This window comes from Crocuta crocuta, unplaced genomic scaffold, assembly GCF_008692635.1.
Source record: "Crocuta crocuta isolate KB4526 unplaced genomic scaffold, BGI_CrCroc_1.0 scaffold70, whole genome shotgun sequence".
Lineage (NCBI taxonomy): Eukaryota > Metazoa > Chordata > Mammalia > Carnivora > Hyaenidae > Crocuta > Crocuta crocuta.
Window position 1 is genome coordinate 18,647,206 of NW_027528417.1, and position 17,126 is coordinate 18,664,331.

Genomic DNA, 17,126 nt, shown 5'->3' on the forward strand with positions numbered 1-17,126 from the left:
ACTATTGTTCACTGGCTATGACATTTTATATTCCCACCAGCACTCAAATACTCTACATCCTCACCAACACTTGCTATTTTCTTTTTTTTTAATTTTTAAAGCTTATTTATTTTGAGAGAGAGAGGCAGGGAGGGGCAGAAAGAGAGGGAGAGAATCCCAAGCAGGCTCTGCACTGTCAGCACAGAGCCCAACGTGGGGCTCGAACTGTGAGATCATGACCTGAGCTGAAATCAAGAGTTGGAAGCTTAACTGACTGAGCCACCCAGGGTCCCCAATTTTCTGTTTTCATAAGTATATGCATTTCTCTATCAGAGAGCCTCATACTGAGAGATAAGATATAACACAGTTAATAGGAAAGAAAGGAATGAAGAAGAGAACCTCAAAAGCTATAAACATTCAGTGAATAATACAGGCTGGACAGTATATGAAGGTATATTCCTAAAATGGGAGGAGATAGTTGACAGCTAAAGATTATCAAGACTTCACAATTTGCCTAGAGTTGACTCAGAATATGTGAATTAATTTAGATCTCCAACACTAGAGCACTATTTATTCAGCCTTTTGATTCAGTCAGTAAACATTCCAATAATACCTGCCATATGGTCACAGGTCAATAAAAATTTGTTGAATGGATGAAAGAATGAGTCAGCAGTTTTATTAATCCAATCTAGGAATAATCATAATGGAATTATACAGGTGGTTTACTGAACCATGATGCCAGATTACACTGGCTCTCAACCACCATTAACAAAACTGCCAGAATTATCTTCTTAGCAATGTTTCACAAGTATCCACAAACAACACAGCCAGGTTCTAGTCTATTACTCAAAAATAGGAAATAACAACAAAAAAATACAACATAAAATTATTTTTATACAATCTTTGTAAGAAAATTATCATAGACAATATTTGATTATGTAAATTATCCAACCACAAAAGCTATGTCTTAAAAAATATTTTATATAAAGCATCAACATGAATCCATAATTAAAAATTTTCAATATATACAAACCAAAAATTTCTTTTGTGTTTTTTAACCTGGCTCCACGAAGCAAGAGACTCTCTGGCCCCAGGGGTCTAGGAGGAAAAAAAAAGTTGAATATATTAAAAATTCAATTAAATTCTAAAATGGCATCTTCAGCAGAAAATACCTGAACTATAGTTATAACTCTGCTTTCATATAAAACCAAAATTTCAGTTACTATTAAGCAGTTTAGGTCAATTATGATGTTAGTGACCATAACAACAAATGCCTGCTTTAGCATTTCAGTCACTTTAAGATCAGTGGCTCAGAAATAAGATTATGCCTATAAATAAACTCACAAAGCCATCAGTTTCAAGATTTTTAGACATAAAACACAAGAAAAGATTAACCAATGATTTTAAAATGTTTAACATGATGAGATTTTAAATTTTTGAACAAAATTAAAGTTTTTAAAATGCAATATAAACATGAATTATAGTATGAATTGTTGATAAATCCATCAATTCTGCATAATTAAAATTACACTGGATTATAAAACAATGTAGTAAGTGAGTTAGTACTTTTTCTAGGCAAGATCAACTACAACTTGACTACTTGCATTGCATACTTCTTGGAGCACAGGTCTTCTTGCTGTTTGAATTTCTCTCCATAAAGGAGAAATAAAACGAGAAGGAATAACTAGAAAGGAAATTGTATTTTCTTAGTGATAGAAAAATGATAAGACTCTGTTATGGATTAAGTAAAAAACCTTAATTTTGTTGATATTCTTTATGGTTTTTTTTTTTTAAACATACATATATAGTTACCCAAATCAAACAAAACCTGAAACAATTCTGAAGATATCTGCAAATCCAAACACTCTAAAAAATCTAATAAACTAAAGAGGCTCACATTTTGGGACATGGTTAACAGTATGGTTTTATTAGATAGCAATATTTGGAGCACACTCCATGGATATTCCAAAATCAATTATTCAGGAGGCATAAAATAGCTCTTTTTCAGTTGGTTGGGTTCCAACAATGAATAGAAAAACTTTGAGTTCATAGGGGCATATAAAATTGGAATATGATGATAAAAAGCTTCAAATTAAAAGATAATTCATCAGCTCACTCAGGCTGCTTCAGCAAGAACGTACTAATCTTTTTAACCATTTTAGGGGCTGAGTAATATAACTGATCTTTTGCTTTAGCAGCCACAATATCTTAATGCAATTCAGATTATGTATCCACATATATATCCCACTATGTCACTCTAGAAATCAAATAAAAAAAAAAAAAACCTATTCATAGTTGTCCAGCAAGGAGTCCTACATTTACAAAGACCTTGTTAGGGAGTTTACTGAATGTGCTACTATGTTAGTTAATGTTTATTAAAACTGTGAACTGGTGCTAAGGCATGTTTATTTTTTGATGCTTGTCTTGAGGATTTCATTTAAAATTTGCTTACCTCTTCATGTCAGCAACTTATTTCATGTAGCCAGTATTAACTGAACATGTCTTTAGAAAAGAGGTACAATGCTAATTGGATTAGATCAGTTCAAGGGCTGATACAAAGATTTATTCTAAATTTGGCTTTGTGATCATGAGTAACAATGTAATCTCAACATATCAGCACATTTCTGAAATAGCTAAAAGTCTTTCATGCAGGGGCCAAATATTAACATGAATATTAAGGACAAACACAGCAACACAATCAACTAAACAAAAAAACAATCAAAAGAGTAAATAGAGGCTCTAGATTGGCCACTAAATACTCTAGTTCCTGCTGAATAATTCTGAAGCGAAGAATACAATAATATTTATACTTGTCAAACATTATATAAAACATTTTTTGTATTCTAGACTTTCAGTGTGGTGTGTTTAAAGGTGTAAAAATTTGAATAAGAACGGCGATTTCCTTCTACATTACTACCTAACAGCATTAGAAAAAGAAATACAAGTACAGAAATAATATTACTAAACTATTTTTATATCATTTCATAGGATCTGTTTTATCCTTACTTCTTGCTGCTACAAATTATTAGATGAAATGCTAAATGTTTTTATTTATTTTTATTTTTAATTAAAAAAAATAAGTACTCTCTACATCCAATGTGGGTCTGAATTCATAAAGCCAAGATCAAGAGTCGTATACTCTTTGGACTGAGCCAGCCAGGCTTCTAAATTAATCCTTTTCTATCATATGCTGCCTACTTACCTAATCTCCCTTAAATGTGATTTTAGTCCCTCCCAATACAATTTTCACATAAAAATAACTGGATAAGGCAAATGTATTCTTACCTTACAATTTCTTCCATTTGTTGAGTTATTATCATTCGTCCCATGAATCTATCAAAGAATTAAACATGTTACAAAAAAGCCCATGATATATTACCTATGACACCAATGGGTGAAACATTTGACAGTTTTGGCACTATCCTTATACATGAAACAAAACCTTTTGTATATAGGAATGGTCCATTATTTTTGTTAGAGATTATATGAATAAATACTTATCAGTCATTTAGCTTTAAAAAACTGAATATTCTGGCCATCTCCACTCCAGCTATGAATGAGGTAATAAATGAAAAACTGTTTTCAAAATGATGATGGAAATTTCATATATTATCATCAGTTTAGTCATCATGAGAACTTATAATTTTTACACAAAGATGCATATATTATCTAGCTCACAATGAAAACTCACACATTTCATCACAGTTTATTAAATTAAGTCTACTGTGACTGGAATCATTCATTCACTCACTAACTGACTCATTCATCACTAAACAGTCACTGTGTAAGTTAAGTGGTGGGACAGACTAGTAAACAAAAACCTATCAGTGAACTCCAAAGCTTCTTTAACTTTTGGTTGCCTGAAATCTACAGTGAGGGACCCCACCTGTTATCATAATAGATTTTCACAGCCTGGCTTTTCAGTTCCAACTTTCACAACCAGAAAAGTTCCATAGCATAGTCAATTCAAGAGTACAATCACTTTCTACTATAGTGAGGCAAGTTTTAAGTTGAAGCAAACTCCAGACAGAGCATTCGTGTTAGTTGTTTAAGCAAAGAAACAGGCAGTCCTCTTTAAATGTCCTTATTATTACACTCCTCCCATCCACTCCCCACCGTTTCCAAGTTTCAGACTTTGGCTTTATTGTTTATCTCCTACTTCTACTTCCTTCAGCTCCCTGTATCAGGGAGTTCTTTTAATTGTCTCCACTAACTGGAATTTTATGTAGTCCTGATTTCGGCCTCATTTTGGATTTAGATTCAAAGAACCAATTCAGCTGCCATTTCCCTGGGCATTTTTCAGAGATGATATGTGATCAGCTCAATTTCGCTGAGCTAAATTCCTACAACAGACCTTTTCCTTAATTTCATCTGTCCTGTTATCCTTGATTGTAAGGTACTCCTATCTATTTATGCCAGTTACATACCGGATTAACTCATTTTGTACTTTCCTTAGCCATTTCTCCAAACCCACAATTTAATGTGATTCAAAACAGAAATAGCTGCATTATTCTCTTTTCTGATTATAAAGGCCAAATATATTGAAACACACATTTTATAAAATGATTCAGACAATTTAAAAAGACCTCAAGTGGGAAACAACAATCACTGGTAATCCCACTACTCAAACATAAACACTGTTAATGTTTTGGAATATGTTTCCCACTTTTTTTTCATGAATATATAGACACATTTATACCTTAAAAACAAAATGGTATCATGCCATAAGTACTGCTAACATTTCTAACATGTCCTGTCAAAAACAAAGATCTATATCATGATTTTTGTTTCTTCTAATTTTTTATTTAAATTCTAGTTAGTTAACATATAGTGTAATATTGCCTTCAGGAACAGAATTTAGTGATTCATCAGTTACATAGAACACTCAGTGCTCATCATAACAAGTGCCCTCTTTAATGCCCATCACCCATCTAGCCCATCTCCCACCCACCTCCCTCCATCAACTGTTTGTTCTCTATCAAGAGTCTCTTATGGTTTGCTTCCCTCTTTTTTTTTCCTCCCCTTCACATATGTTCATCTGTTTTGTTTCTAAAATTCCACATGAGTGAAATCATATGGCATTTGTCTTTCTCTGACTGACTTATTTTGCTTAGCAGAATACACCCTAGTTCCACCCATGTCAGAGCAAATGCCAAGATTTCAATCTTTCTGATAGCTGAGTAATATTCCAATGTGTGTATGTGTGTGTGTGTGTGTGTGTGTATGTGTGTGTGTGTGTGTGTGTGTATGTGTGTATAGACACATCTTGTTTATTCATTTATCAATAGATACTTGGATTGCTTCCATGTGCCACTGTAAATAATGCTGCCATAAAAATAGGGATGCATACATCTTTTCAAATTGGTGTTTTCATTCTTTTTTAAATACCCAGGAGTGGAATTACTGGATTATACAGTATTTACATTTTTAATTTTTTGAGGAATTTCCATACTGTCTTTCCACAGTGGTTGTACCAATGTACATTCCTACCAACAGAGCATGAGGGGGTTCCCTTATCTTTATATCTGTCTCAACATTCGTTATTTCTTGCCTTTTTGATACTAGCCATGCTGCCTGGTGTGAGGTGATATCTTATTATAGTTTTGATTTGCATTTCCCTGATGATTAGTGATGTTGAACATTTTTTTCATGTACCTGTTGGCCACCAGTATGTTTTCTTCAGAAAAATGTCTATTTAGGTTCTCTGGCCATTTTTTAAGTTTTATATATATTCGGATATATTTGTGCATAAATATACACAACTGCTTATTGCATATATCATTTACAAATATCTTTTTCCATTAATTAGGTTGCCTTTTTGTTTTGTTGATGGCTTCCTTTGCTGTGCAAAAGCTCTTTATTTTGGTGTAGTCCCAACAGTTTATCTTTGCCTTTTTATTTCCCATGCTTGAGGAGACATATCCATAAATATGTTGATAGAGATGATCTCCAAGAGATTACTGCTTAAGTTTTCCTTTAGGAGTTTTATGCCTTCAAGTCTCAGGTCTTCAATCCATTTTGAATTTATTTTTGTGTATGGTATAAGTGGTCTGGTCATAAACTTCTACTTTGCTCATGGCAATAAAAATTAGTCCAATGCTTTTGTAATGTCTCAAAGGCCAAATCCTATTAGGGCTTTAACCCAATAATTCTACTTTTGCAGCTCTGTCTTTTCTTAGGGAATAATCCAGTACTATACCATACCTGTACAAGTCTGCTTCCGGCTGCTGACATTCTATAACAGCTAGAAGAGTGTCCAAACTGGCAACTGTTTGTAATACCGCTGTTTCTGGAACTGCCACGTGTGTCTGGGAAAATATAAAAAACAAAAAGGGTTACACTGCAGTTTCAGGATTCAAATGGGAACTTAGATATCATCTATTTCAAATCTCTTTTCAGGTGAAATTATAGCATACTGTACTTGAGATCATTTAGCCAGACAGCAGAGAAGAGAGGAGAAAGAAAATTGTAAAATAACAAGTAGCAAAAGAAGCTACTGTGGTTACCTATCCAGAGGGGCCATTTGCATATAAAAAAATTAAGTGTGGGGGTGCCTGGGTGGCTCAGTTGGTTAAGTGTCCAACTTCAGCTCGGGTCATGATCTCATGGTTTGTGGGTTTGAGCCCTGTGTTGGGATCTCTGCTGTCAGCACAGAGTGTGCTTTGGATCCTCTGTCCCCCTTTCTCTCTCTCTCTGTCTCTCTCTCTCTCTCAAAAGTGAATAAACCTTTAAAAAACTGTTTTTAATTAAATGTGTTAAGTCACTATCACTCAAAGTTTATTATGAAGCTGTTTAATAGGAAAATATGTGAATTTTCACTTTTATACTCTGAAAACTGAGAAAAATTTAAATGTGTCCCTATCCAAAAAAGTACTAGAATATTAAAGGATTACATTTTTCCTAGGAACACTTTCCACTTTTCTTTAATTTACCTAAAACCAAATGAGGCTACCCTTGAAATAAATACATAATATTATTTCTTTTATAAAAATTACCATTTTTAAAGTTTCAGTGATTTAAAAAATTTCTCACTTAGCAAGTTAAACAAAGGAAAATACCACTATAACCCAAAAACATTTTGTTCACCCAGGGCGACACTCAAACATATGCATGTACAAACCTTCAGGTTAGTTTCTCCATCCAAACTAGCAGTTGTAACGTGACAAGAACCATCAAGTCGATCTGAGGACAGAAGCACCAAATCTGCAGGGAAAATTTCATCTTTGGCTATTCGAACAATATCACCCACCTATAAGGAATTATGGAGGAAAAGTGAATATATAGATTTTAAAAGGTAAAGACTTATTTTTATTGATTTCTAAACAGGTGGCCTATCAATGTTTTAATGTAGGAAAGCAAGCTTTTAACTAAAATATAATCAGACTAGAATGCATGATACCAACATATATAACTGATTTCTATTATTTACTAAAGGCATACCCGAATGTTTTTTGATCTAGTTTTTACAAGGCCACCACTTCGAACAACATAAACAGGAGCTCCATTTACTTCATTATCTGAGTTATGTCGTAACCAATCTTCATATCCCTATAAATATCAAAAGAAAAAACATACCCTTTTTAATATACTTAGAAGATACCTTTATCAGATGAGAAAAAGAAACATAAAAACTTATCCAAAACAGTTTACTAGGATGTGTCCTAGTAAACATTTCAAAACTAAATTGATGATGTTATCCCCTAAATTTGTTGCATTTCCAATGTTTTCTATTTTGACAAATGACATCACCATCCACCAAGTTGCTCTTAGAAGAAATCTAGGGAGTCATTCTTGATTCTTTCCTTTTCCTAACACCTATTCAATCTAGGAGTTCTATGGCTTCTATGTAAAAATGATATTTTTAAATTTATTTATTTGGGGAAAGAAAGAGTGTGGGTGTGAGTGAGTGAAGGGCAGGGAGAGAGAAGAGAGAGAATCTCAAGTAGGCTCTGCGATGTCAGCATGGAGCCCAACACGGGGCTCATACCCACAAACTGTAAATTCATTACCTGACTTAACTGGCTTAAATGCCCCTAAAAATGGTATTTTTTAACCAAAAATATAAATTCACAGAGCATTATTACAGACAACAGCAAAAAAAAAAAAAATAGATTTTGAAACTGAGGTTGAGTTCTTTCACTTTCTTAAATAACAGGCCAACAGAATTATAATATGTATTTCAAAAAAAAAAAACATGGTAGGCTAGGGGTACCTGGGTGGCTCAGCTGGTAGAGCATCCAACTCCTGATTTCTGCTCATGATCGCACTGTTGTGAATTTGAGCCCTGTGAGCTTTGTGCTGGGCGTGGAGCCTGCTTAAGATTCTCTCTCCCCCCCTCAACTGTCCCCCACAGAAACATGTGCACATTCTCTCTCTCTCAAAAAAAAAATATGGTAGGCTACCTGTATCATCATTAGAAAGAGACACAGACATAATAAGCATTTCAGAAAGAATCCTTTAATTAAATATTTAAGGCGTAGTAATTTTTTAAAGTGGAAAAGCCTTTTTGTGTTATTTTAGAGAAAATTCAAGAACTCAAGGGTGTAGAATAAGTACAGATAATGGAATGATACCCAAGAAATACCATTAAGTGATCAAAATAAGGTATAGAATGTGTTGTGTTCTATGCTATTAATTGTGAAAAAACAATATGCTTGCCTATGTGAACACTGCATGGATATTGAGACTAATATACAAATATATCAAGGGAGGAATACTAGGAGGCTGGCAGGTTAGGAATATAAGAGGCTTTTACTATATGCTATTTTGTACTGTTTCCATTTTTTAAAAATATGCACATCTATTATCTAAAAATATTATAACACTATAAAATATAAAGCAGATATTAAAGATTGCTTTGAAGGTCTTTTTTTCCTCCCAGGAAGAAACCTTTTGGGAAAGCATCATTTTTTTTTTTTTAATTTTTTATGTCTTTATTTTATTTTGAGAGACAGAGACAGAGAGTGAGTAGGGGAGGGGCAGAGAGAGAGGGAGACACAGAATCTGAAGCAGGCTCCAGGCTCTGAGCTGTCAGCACAGAGCCTGACTCGGGGCTCAAACCCACAGATTGTGAGATCATGACCTGAGCCGAAGTCGGACACTTAACTGACTGAGCCACCCAGGTACCCCTTTTTAAAAATTTTTTAATGTTTTTTATTTATTTCTGAGAGAGAGAGAGAGGCGCAGCGTGAGCAGGGGAGGGTCAGAGAGAGAGGGAAATACAGAATCCGAAGCAGGCTCCAGGCTCTGTGCTAGCTGTCAGCACAGAGCCTGAGGTGGGGCTCGAACCCACATTAGATCATTACCTGAGCTGAAGTCGGATCTTAACCGACTGAGCCACCCAGGCACCCCTGTTCCATCCTTTCTCTTAACACCTACAGCTCATTGGCTCTTACTAGTACTTTATTAAACTGTAATTATTATTGTGTTTGGTCTGACTTTCCCTACTTCACAAATTTTAAGTTCATGGAGGGCAAAGACTATAACACGTACGAAAGCACTATGTATTATTGCATTACACAACTAGAAAGATGACTTAATACATAAATATGGATGGAAGAAGTTAAAAAAAACAAAGTAACAATTTCATTCATATTAAAGTATAAATAACTGATAATAAGACCTTTCCTATTTTGATAAAAGTGCAAAAACAGACTAAAGGGGAGAAGTAAGGAAAATAAGAACATGGCAACTTTCACTTTTATAATTTTCCCAAAATTTGTTCTATTAATCTATAGTGATGGATATATAAAACTAAACAGTACACTCTGGTATGAGTGTTTTTATTTAATGAATAAAACTTAGGAACAGAAAAAACTGGGTTCTGAAATCGTTTCTGAAAAACAGAGAAAACCTTTACAGATCAAATTTTCTCTTTTAAAATTAAGACCTTTCATATTTTCTCTTTTGCCTTAGTTGTCAAAAAGCCCTCAAGTGAATTTGGAACTTAACTGAAATAACCCTATTCACCCAGGTTTGAGGTAGTTTTCCTACTTTCTATCTTTAGATTTTGTGTGTTTTTACTTAATTCATTTTGGAAGAAGACAGGTTGTCAATTTTTATTATTATATTAAACTAAATCCACCAGCATTCTCAACTCAGGTAATGGTGTCACATTTCAATTAAACCCAGTCTCTATTTGGCCAAATATATTGGAAAATCAGGGCAATAAATATCACACTATTTTACACTGCTTTAAAAAATATTCAATAGGTGGGGCGTCTGGATGGCTCAGTGTATTAGGTGTCTGACTCTTGATTTTGGCTCAGGAGATTGAGCCTCGTTGTCACACTCCATGCTGTCAGCATGAAGCCTGCTTGGGATTCTCTCTCTGCCCCTCCACCAGCTTGTGTACACACACGTGCGCTCTCTCTCAAAATAAACATTAAAAAATAGTCAATAAGTTTATTTATTCATCTATCAAACAAATGTTTTTTTGAAGGTCCAATATGTACATGACTTTGTTCTGGTCATTGGAAATAATCTGGTACACAGAACAAAGTCTATGTACTCATAGAGCTAAACATTCAAATGAAGGCAACAGATAAAGTAATAAATATTTATTCAACAGAACAACAGGTAGTGACGAACAATATGAAGGAAAAAAAGACTAGAGCAGAAAATGAGAGAGTGACATGGTGGTCACAAAAAGCCTAAAATATCCAAGTAGAAATGTTGTATGAACATTTGTATATGTGTAGCTGGACTTCAGGGAATAATTTCAGGATACATATCAATTTGAGAACCATCAACATATAAATGGTACTATAAACCACTAGACCAAAAGAAATCACCTAAGAATAAAGTATATATAGAAAAGAAGTCCCAGGGACAAATACGTGTTCCTTTGATGAAATAAATGGCATCTACAAAACCAAGTAAATATGTAACTCTATGAAGTGATAAGATGCTTAATGAGTTGCACAAATTCTAGCCTCCAACAGAACAGTGAAAGGAACTCACACTTAGTCAAAGTAGTAGCATGATATTCTGACATGCTAAATATATAACGTAACTACTATAGATTCCTCTTATCCTTCTCTGTAAGTAATAAAGAATATACATCTCAGAATTACAGAATGTTTGTCAATTTTATTTCCATGTCAATTTAAATCTTATCCTTAAATCTTATAAAATGGAAATTTATCATGTTTACACAAGAAAATTCAACTAACTCTTTTTCTGGTGGAAGCAATCATCTATTTACCTGGGTCCCTGACAAGATTTTTTGAGAAGTGATAGCTATATAGACATATTTCTATGAATTTCTTCTATTTCTTACTCAGCATGTGTATCTAATAATTATGTTACTTTTCTGTATCTACATTTTAATATTAACTCAAGATTTGGTTGAAGCCATTTCCCCTACAGTATTACTTCATATAAAAATCAACATCACCAGAGAAAGGTGTAGAAAGTAATAAAAGACTATACAATTTTTATTCAAAATTGTCATGTCAGAAGTATGTGCTCCACTCCCTATAAATATATTCCTTTTGAATTATATTTCCTTTCAATACTGCCAAATCTACAAAGATGATTATAATAATGAACTTCATATAGAATTAGTTTGTACATATAAAATGCACATTTTTGGATGCTTCCTAGGAGTGTCAAGGAAATAACATATTTTAACAATGTAATTACTCCATGAGTCCCTAGGTACCTGAAATATAATAGAGTGACTGAACTCAGTTTAGTTTTACCATATGCAGTATCAAACAAATTTGCTGCTTTCTTATGGAAGTTTCTTATGGAAATTACTTTCACAACAATAAATGTTAGTCTGAAGTGAAAATATATAGCAACTTCTAAATGACTTGGAGGGAAAAACAACAGAAAATGTTTTCATACCTGCTTTATGGCGGTTACTGTTATCACAAAGAATAATGGAAGTCCACTGGTAATTGGACTGGTAGGTGTATCAATCATAAGCTAGATTTATGACAACAAAAAAAGAACACAGAGTATTATATTTTTATATTGTACTCATCACAGTATTAACATCTAAAGTCTCATATTTATTGGGTATTCTGAGAACACTATATAAAGTGTATATGATGGTCTGGAGTAAAAAATAATAGGACAGAGATATTGTGCATATAGTTTTAGTTCATAGTTTCATTAAGTTCATTTTGTTGGCTATTATATGAAGTCAGTAGAATATCTAAATCTATTGATATCCACAAATATTGCTAGAGTGGACTCAGTCACTCCACCTTTTTAACACAAAGTACATAAGGTCTTCCTCTTCAGTATTTGCTAGAAGCAGACCTGTAGCTGCTCAGGATCTCATTTTACATTTCTTTGCCCATCCTGGTAAATACTGAAAAGTCTGTCAGCAATTTTTACCCTAGAATTCAGAATAAATTCACCATTTAAGAAGAGAGAATAAGGAATAGGGCTAAGAAAAGGATTATTTTTTCTACAGTGATTTTGTTACATCTACAGAGCCAGAGGGGTACAGCTTAGAAAATGATGCTGCTGTAATTAGGATCTAAATCATACAACTGAGGTTTCAATATATTAAAATAATTTTTGGAGAAGTAATTTTTGAAGTAACTATGTTTGGTTAGTTAAAACATGGACTCAATGGTTTATTAATGTTCCTTTACCCTGGATTGGCCAATTAAATTTGTTCTATTTCACAGAAAAGCTGAATTCCTGATCTTAGCTAGTAATTTCACAAATGCATGTGTTATGTGGACATGGTTAGTATAAATGTCTCACTTTTCCAAGGAAACCAAGCTGATTTCTTATTGATAAGAACTCAGACTTTTCTTCTCTGCTCATGAAGAAAGAAATTTCTTAAAAAAAATAAATGTTTCCTCAAGCTTTAAAGTGACTATTTGACAAGTTTTTTTTTTTTTTCCATTGGAATTCCAAGTTCTATGAGAAAAAAGTTCAGTTTATACAAAAACCCAATGCCATACTGAAAGAGACTGCTTGTGTATTACCAGAAAATAAAAACCTCTTTAAAAGAAAATGGCGATCACGATTTTTATATCTTGACTTATACTCAAATTTTATAAGTTCTCTTATAAAAGAACTTATATAAGTTCTCTTAAGTGTTCTCTTGACACTCTGATATTAGAGAAAAAAAGCACAATGTGAAAATTAAGAAACTGTCAAAGAGTTTGTAATGAATACAGATTTAAGAAAATGGTTTCCATAATAAAAATTTATACTCATGGAGATTCTTAAAATTAAGAAAAAATTTTAATAAAAGTAAAACTTAAATTGAAAACAAAGGAAAAGCCAAAGAAAGATTTACTTGGACAAAGATCATTCCATAGGCAGAAATATGCCCAAAACATGAGCTATATATTAAAAACCAAAATATTTATGTTCTGGTGCAACACAACTGAAATGTAAAATTAGCTTTGATTATAATTATCAGCACCATAGCACGTCAATAATGAAACAAAATAAAATTAATCTTAAAATTCATAGGCTATTTTTTAGAAATCTGCATGTGGTTTAAATAACTACATTCACTAATTTCAATGGGGAAGCTATGCAGGAAAAATTTGGTCCCATAGTTAAATGATGTAGAATGCAATGTAACTTTTCCCTGAAGATACACCTCATTATAATAAACTTAATCCACTGAGTGATAAAGCTTACCTGAACCAAAAATATAATAAGAAAATAAAAGTTTGCCACTCTTCTGAATTGTTCAAATAAATTTTTTGGAACAAAATTCCACACAGTATACTAGAAAACAGAGAGAGAAGGGTAAATTAACATTTAAAATAATATATGCCATATCAATGTAATAATAAGGAAAGTAAAATCAGATTTACAAAGTCCTTAGACAAAATTATGTAACTCCTGATGCTATAAAAACTATCTGGTTTCTTAAGAGTTTCAGGACTTTTATTCTATTCTTTTTTCTTCTACTATTTATTGGCAATTTTAGTGTAATTTTAAAAAGATGAGATAAGTTGGAACCTACCAATTCTGCTATTAAATTCTTGAGTTTTTAGAAGTTGAAGAAGCCAGATCTAAAATAACATTTAATAATTTATTTTGGACTTTGGTTACATAAAACTAAGTGTAAAAATAAACAAAAGCTGATAAAAAGGCTGACACCAGATACAATTTATTTTCCATTTTATTTAGCTCAGTATCAGAAATAAAGGAAATTGTATAGCTATTTTATTACTCTTTGTTAAGTACAGAATATGGAAAAATACCTAGAATGTGAAAAAGATTAAAAAATTCTTTACATAAGTGGTGGTATAATCACCGAGACTATCTTATAAAGGGCATGGAAATCTATCACAATGACAATTTTTAAAGTAAGACAGTCACTAAATGACCTTGGACTAATCTCTCTGAACCCTACTTTATGCCTCTATAAATTGAAGATGATAATAACCATATTTTATAGGGTTGTTATAAGGCTTAAATAAGCTAATATATTTATGATGCACTTAGGACAGAAACTGGCTCATACTAATTGCTACGTGTCTGTTGTTATATTACTAATCAGCATATAAGCCTATAATACTATATTATAGGGAAGAGTGAAAGAGTACAAATTTTAGTTGTGTCACTACTCACAACACAACTTCATATATGAGACAGGGAAACACTTTATGGCACTGTTTACCCTATACATCCTCTCAGTAGAATGTAAGATCCCTAAGGCTAGAGACAGTGCTTTATTTACTGCTCTCTCTCTCGCACTTACCACTACTACTCAGCACATGGTTGGAGATCAAAACTTTAGAACAGATGAATATATACATACATACATAAAGGTGGAAATGAATTTTTTTTCAGATGACTATCCTGACACTATCTTGATGTCAGGCAATGAAGCCTTAGTGGTACTGACTCGATTCAAGATTTTTAAAGAGGCAGTTTACTTAATTTTCTCTGGTGCAATGTAAGATGGTTCTAATTTCTGAACTTTGTTATTTCAAAAATTCACTTCTTAATCAGTTGTTTGAGATCTGAAATGTCCTTCCCCATACGAACAATTTTATAAATAAGATTAGGCTCCCAGAAAAGCCCGCAAAAGCCTATATGACCCAAGGATATATAAATAGTACAGTACCTAACAACATATTCTCTCAGATGAAATTATACTTTGTTCTTTTTTAATTTTTAATGTTTTATTTATTTCTGAGAGAGAGAGAGACAGTGTGAGCAGGGGAGGGTCAGAGAGAGAGGGAGACACAGAATCTGAAGCAGGCTCCAGGCTCTGAGCTGATGGTAAGCACAGAACCCGACGCGGGGCTCAAACCCACGAACAGTGAGATCATGACCTGAGCCGAAGTCGGACGCTTAACTGACTAAGCCACTCAGGTGCCCCTATACTTTCAGTTCTAATCTGAAATACCTGAAATATATTTTCTTGTGGTAGTGGTAGTACTAGTGGCTCTAGAATCTGAGACTAGGGATAATGTTCAGGGCTCTGGAGAGAAGAGAGGTAGATGCTTTCTAGTCACTGTTCAATGTATATCTCTGAAATGATAATATTGGGTCATATCATCCCCAGCTGATCTTAACGGGTGTCCCTTAGTCACCAAATCAAATGTATAAAACTTTGTAGGAATCAAGTTGGCAATGTCCTAAGTTTGCATCAATCTTTTAAAATCATAATGGTGAAAATATATTTTGTCTTCCAAAATCTTGAAAAGAACAATTACATAAATTGGCAGTAAGGTAGGTAATTGGTTTCAGGATATTTTCTTTGGCTAGTTCAAAAACGCATGGAAAAAGTCAGAATAAATTAAAATTTCTTATAAAAATTAGCTTACAAATATTAGGAACTGTTTTCTAAAATACAACAAGTCTATATTCTGTGCTTATCCTATCATATGTAGAGAAGAACTATAATGGAATAAATGTTAAATATAAAAATATTCTAAGATAAATAATGATTATTCTTTAAAATTATTTTAATTATTATGTAATGGCCAATAAAATTAAATTAGAAGTATACTTCTAATAGCTTTTTTATAGCTATGTATATAACTATACAATTGACCTTTTTTCCTCAAGTTCTGATATTAGTAAGAAAACCAACACATAATTATGAAATTACATCTCTGGCAAAGAAGTTTAAATATAAGATAAGGTCGCTATTATGGTAAATTAAACAAAGATATATCAGGCACCTACAATGTATGACTCTTGCACTATAAGAGGAACAAAGAAGCTTTCACATAGAAGAAATTAAGAATAAATATCAATAGCTATATAGAAAATTAAAGTAAATGACGGAATATACAAAGAATTAAAATGAAAAGCAATCAGTAAGAAAGAAAAATTTAATGAGGAAGGTCATATTCAACATGGGCTTTAAGAAGGCAACATTCAACAAGCTGAAAATAGGGGGCAAAGAGAGAGAGACCATTTCAGGAAAAAAGGACAGCATGAACACAGGAAGGGAAGAGGAACATTCATCATGACTTTGTGGGATAGAAAATAATACAGTCTGGAAGAGTTTAAGGGAATAATAAGGGAGTAGATGGGTCATACAAAGAGAATTTTTTTAAAAGCCTCATTTATGGCCAGGAAAAAATGGACACTGTATATAAATACCCACATTCCTGAATCTGTGATCAAAAATATGAATTTTACATTTCCATAAAAACATGAAATCTATAATCTCTGCAAGAAATATAGTCTACATTTAAAAAGAAGTGGTTATCAACATGAAATCACAGCAAAGGCACAGTAATAGGGAAGTTCAACATGGGTTTGTGGAATAGCAGATAATCTGGTTTGGAAGGGACATGAGAAAGCACTAGTGGAATAATAAGAGAACAAAGATGAAGACAGTCCTTATAAGTAATGCTTATTTAAATACCTACAGTTTTGAAACTGTGGTCAAAAACCTGAATCCTAATACTGCTGCATATGAATACAATCATATAAAGATATTTAATCCCCCAAATTTTCCAGAACTCTCAGCTTTCAATACTGGCAGAAGACTAAAGTGGTTCTGTGATTTGCAGCAGATGAGAATTACAAAAACTAGATTTTGAAATGGATCCTGGAAAGTACTCAAAATATAGATAGAAACTGAAAGTTTAATTTTTTAAAAATGCAAGTGGAAGGAATACGAATTGTAAACTATGGCTTCTGAACCTGGAGACACTATCCAATTCTCACAGCAGCAAACAGTA

The 17,126-nt window shown here is 33.0% G+C and overlaps 1 protein-coding gene across 1 annotated transcript in view; it reads right to left on the reverse strand.

Annotated features, from left to right (window-relative positions):
* ATP11B (ATPase phospholipid transporting 11B (putative)) overlaps window positions 1-17,126 on the reverse strand; it is a 128,176-nt gene that overhangs the window by 77,961 nt on the left and 33,089 nt on the right. The window contains exons 3-9 of the mRNA XM_077754583.1: window positions 13,606-13,695; window positions 11,833-11,913; window positions 7,420-7,527; window positions 7,100-7,228; window positions 6,184-6,287; window positions 3,265-3,312; window positions 1,013-1,077 (exon numbers count right to left, since the gene is read on the reverse strand). Of these exons, the coding sequence (XP_077610709.1) occupies window positions 1,013-1,077; window positions 3,265-3,312; window positions 6,184-6,287; window positions 7,100-7,228; window positions 7,420-7,527; window positions 11,833-11,913; window positions 13,606-13,695 (625 nt within the window). The remainder of the gene's footprint in view (window positions 1-1,012; window positions 1,078-3,264; window positions 3,313-6,183; window positions 6,288-7,099; window positions 7,229-7,419; window positions 7,528-11,832; window positions 11,914-13,605; window positions 13,696-17,126) is intronic.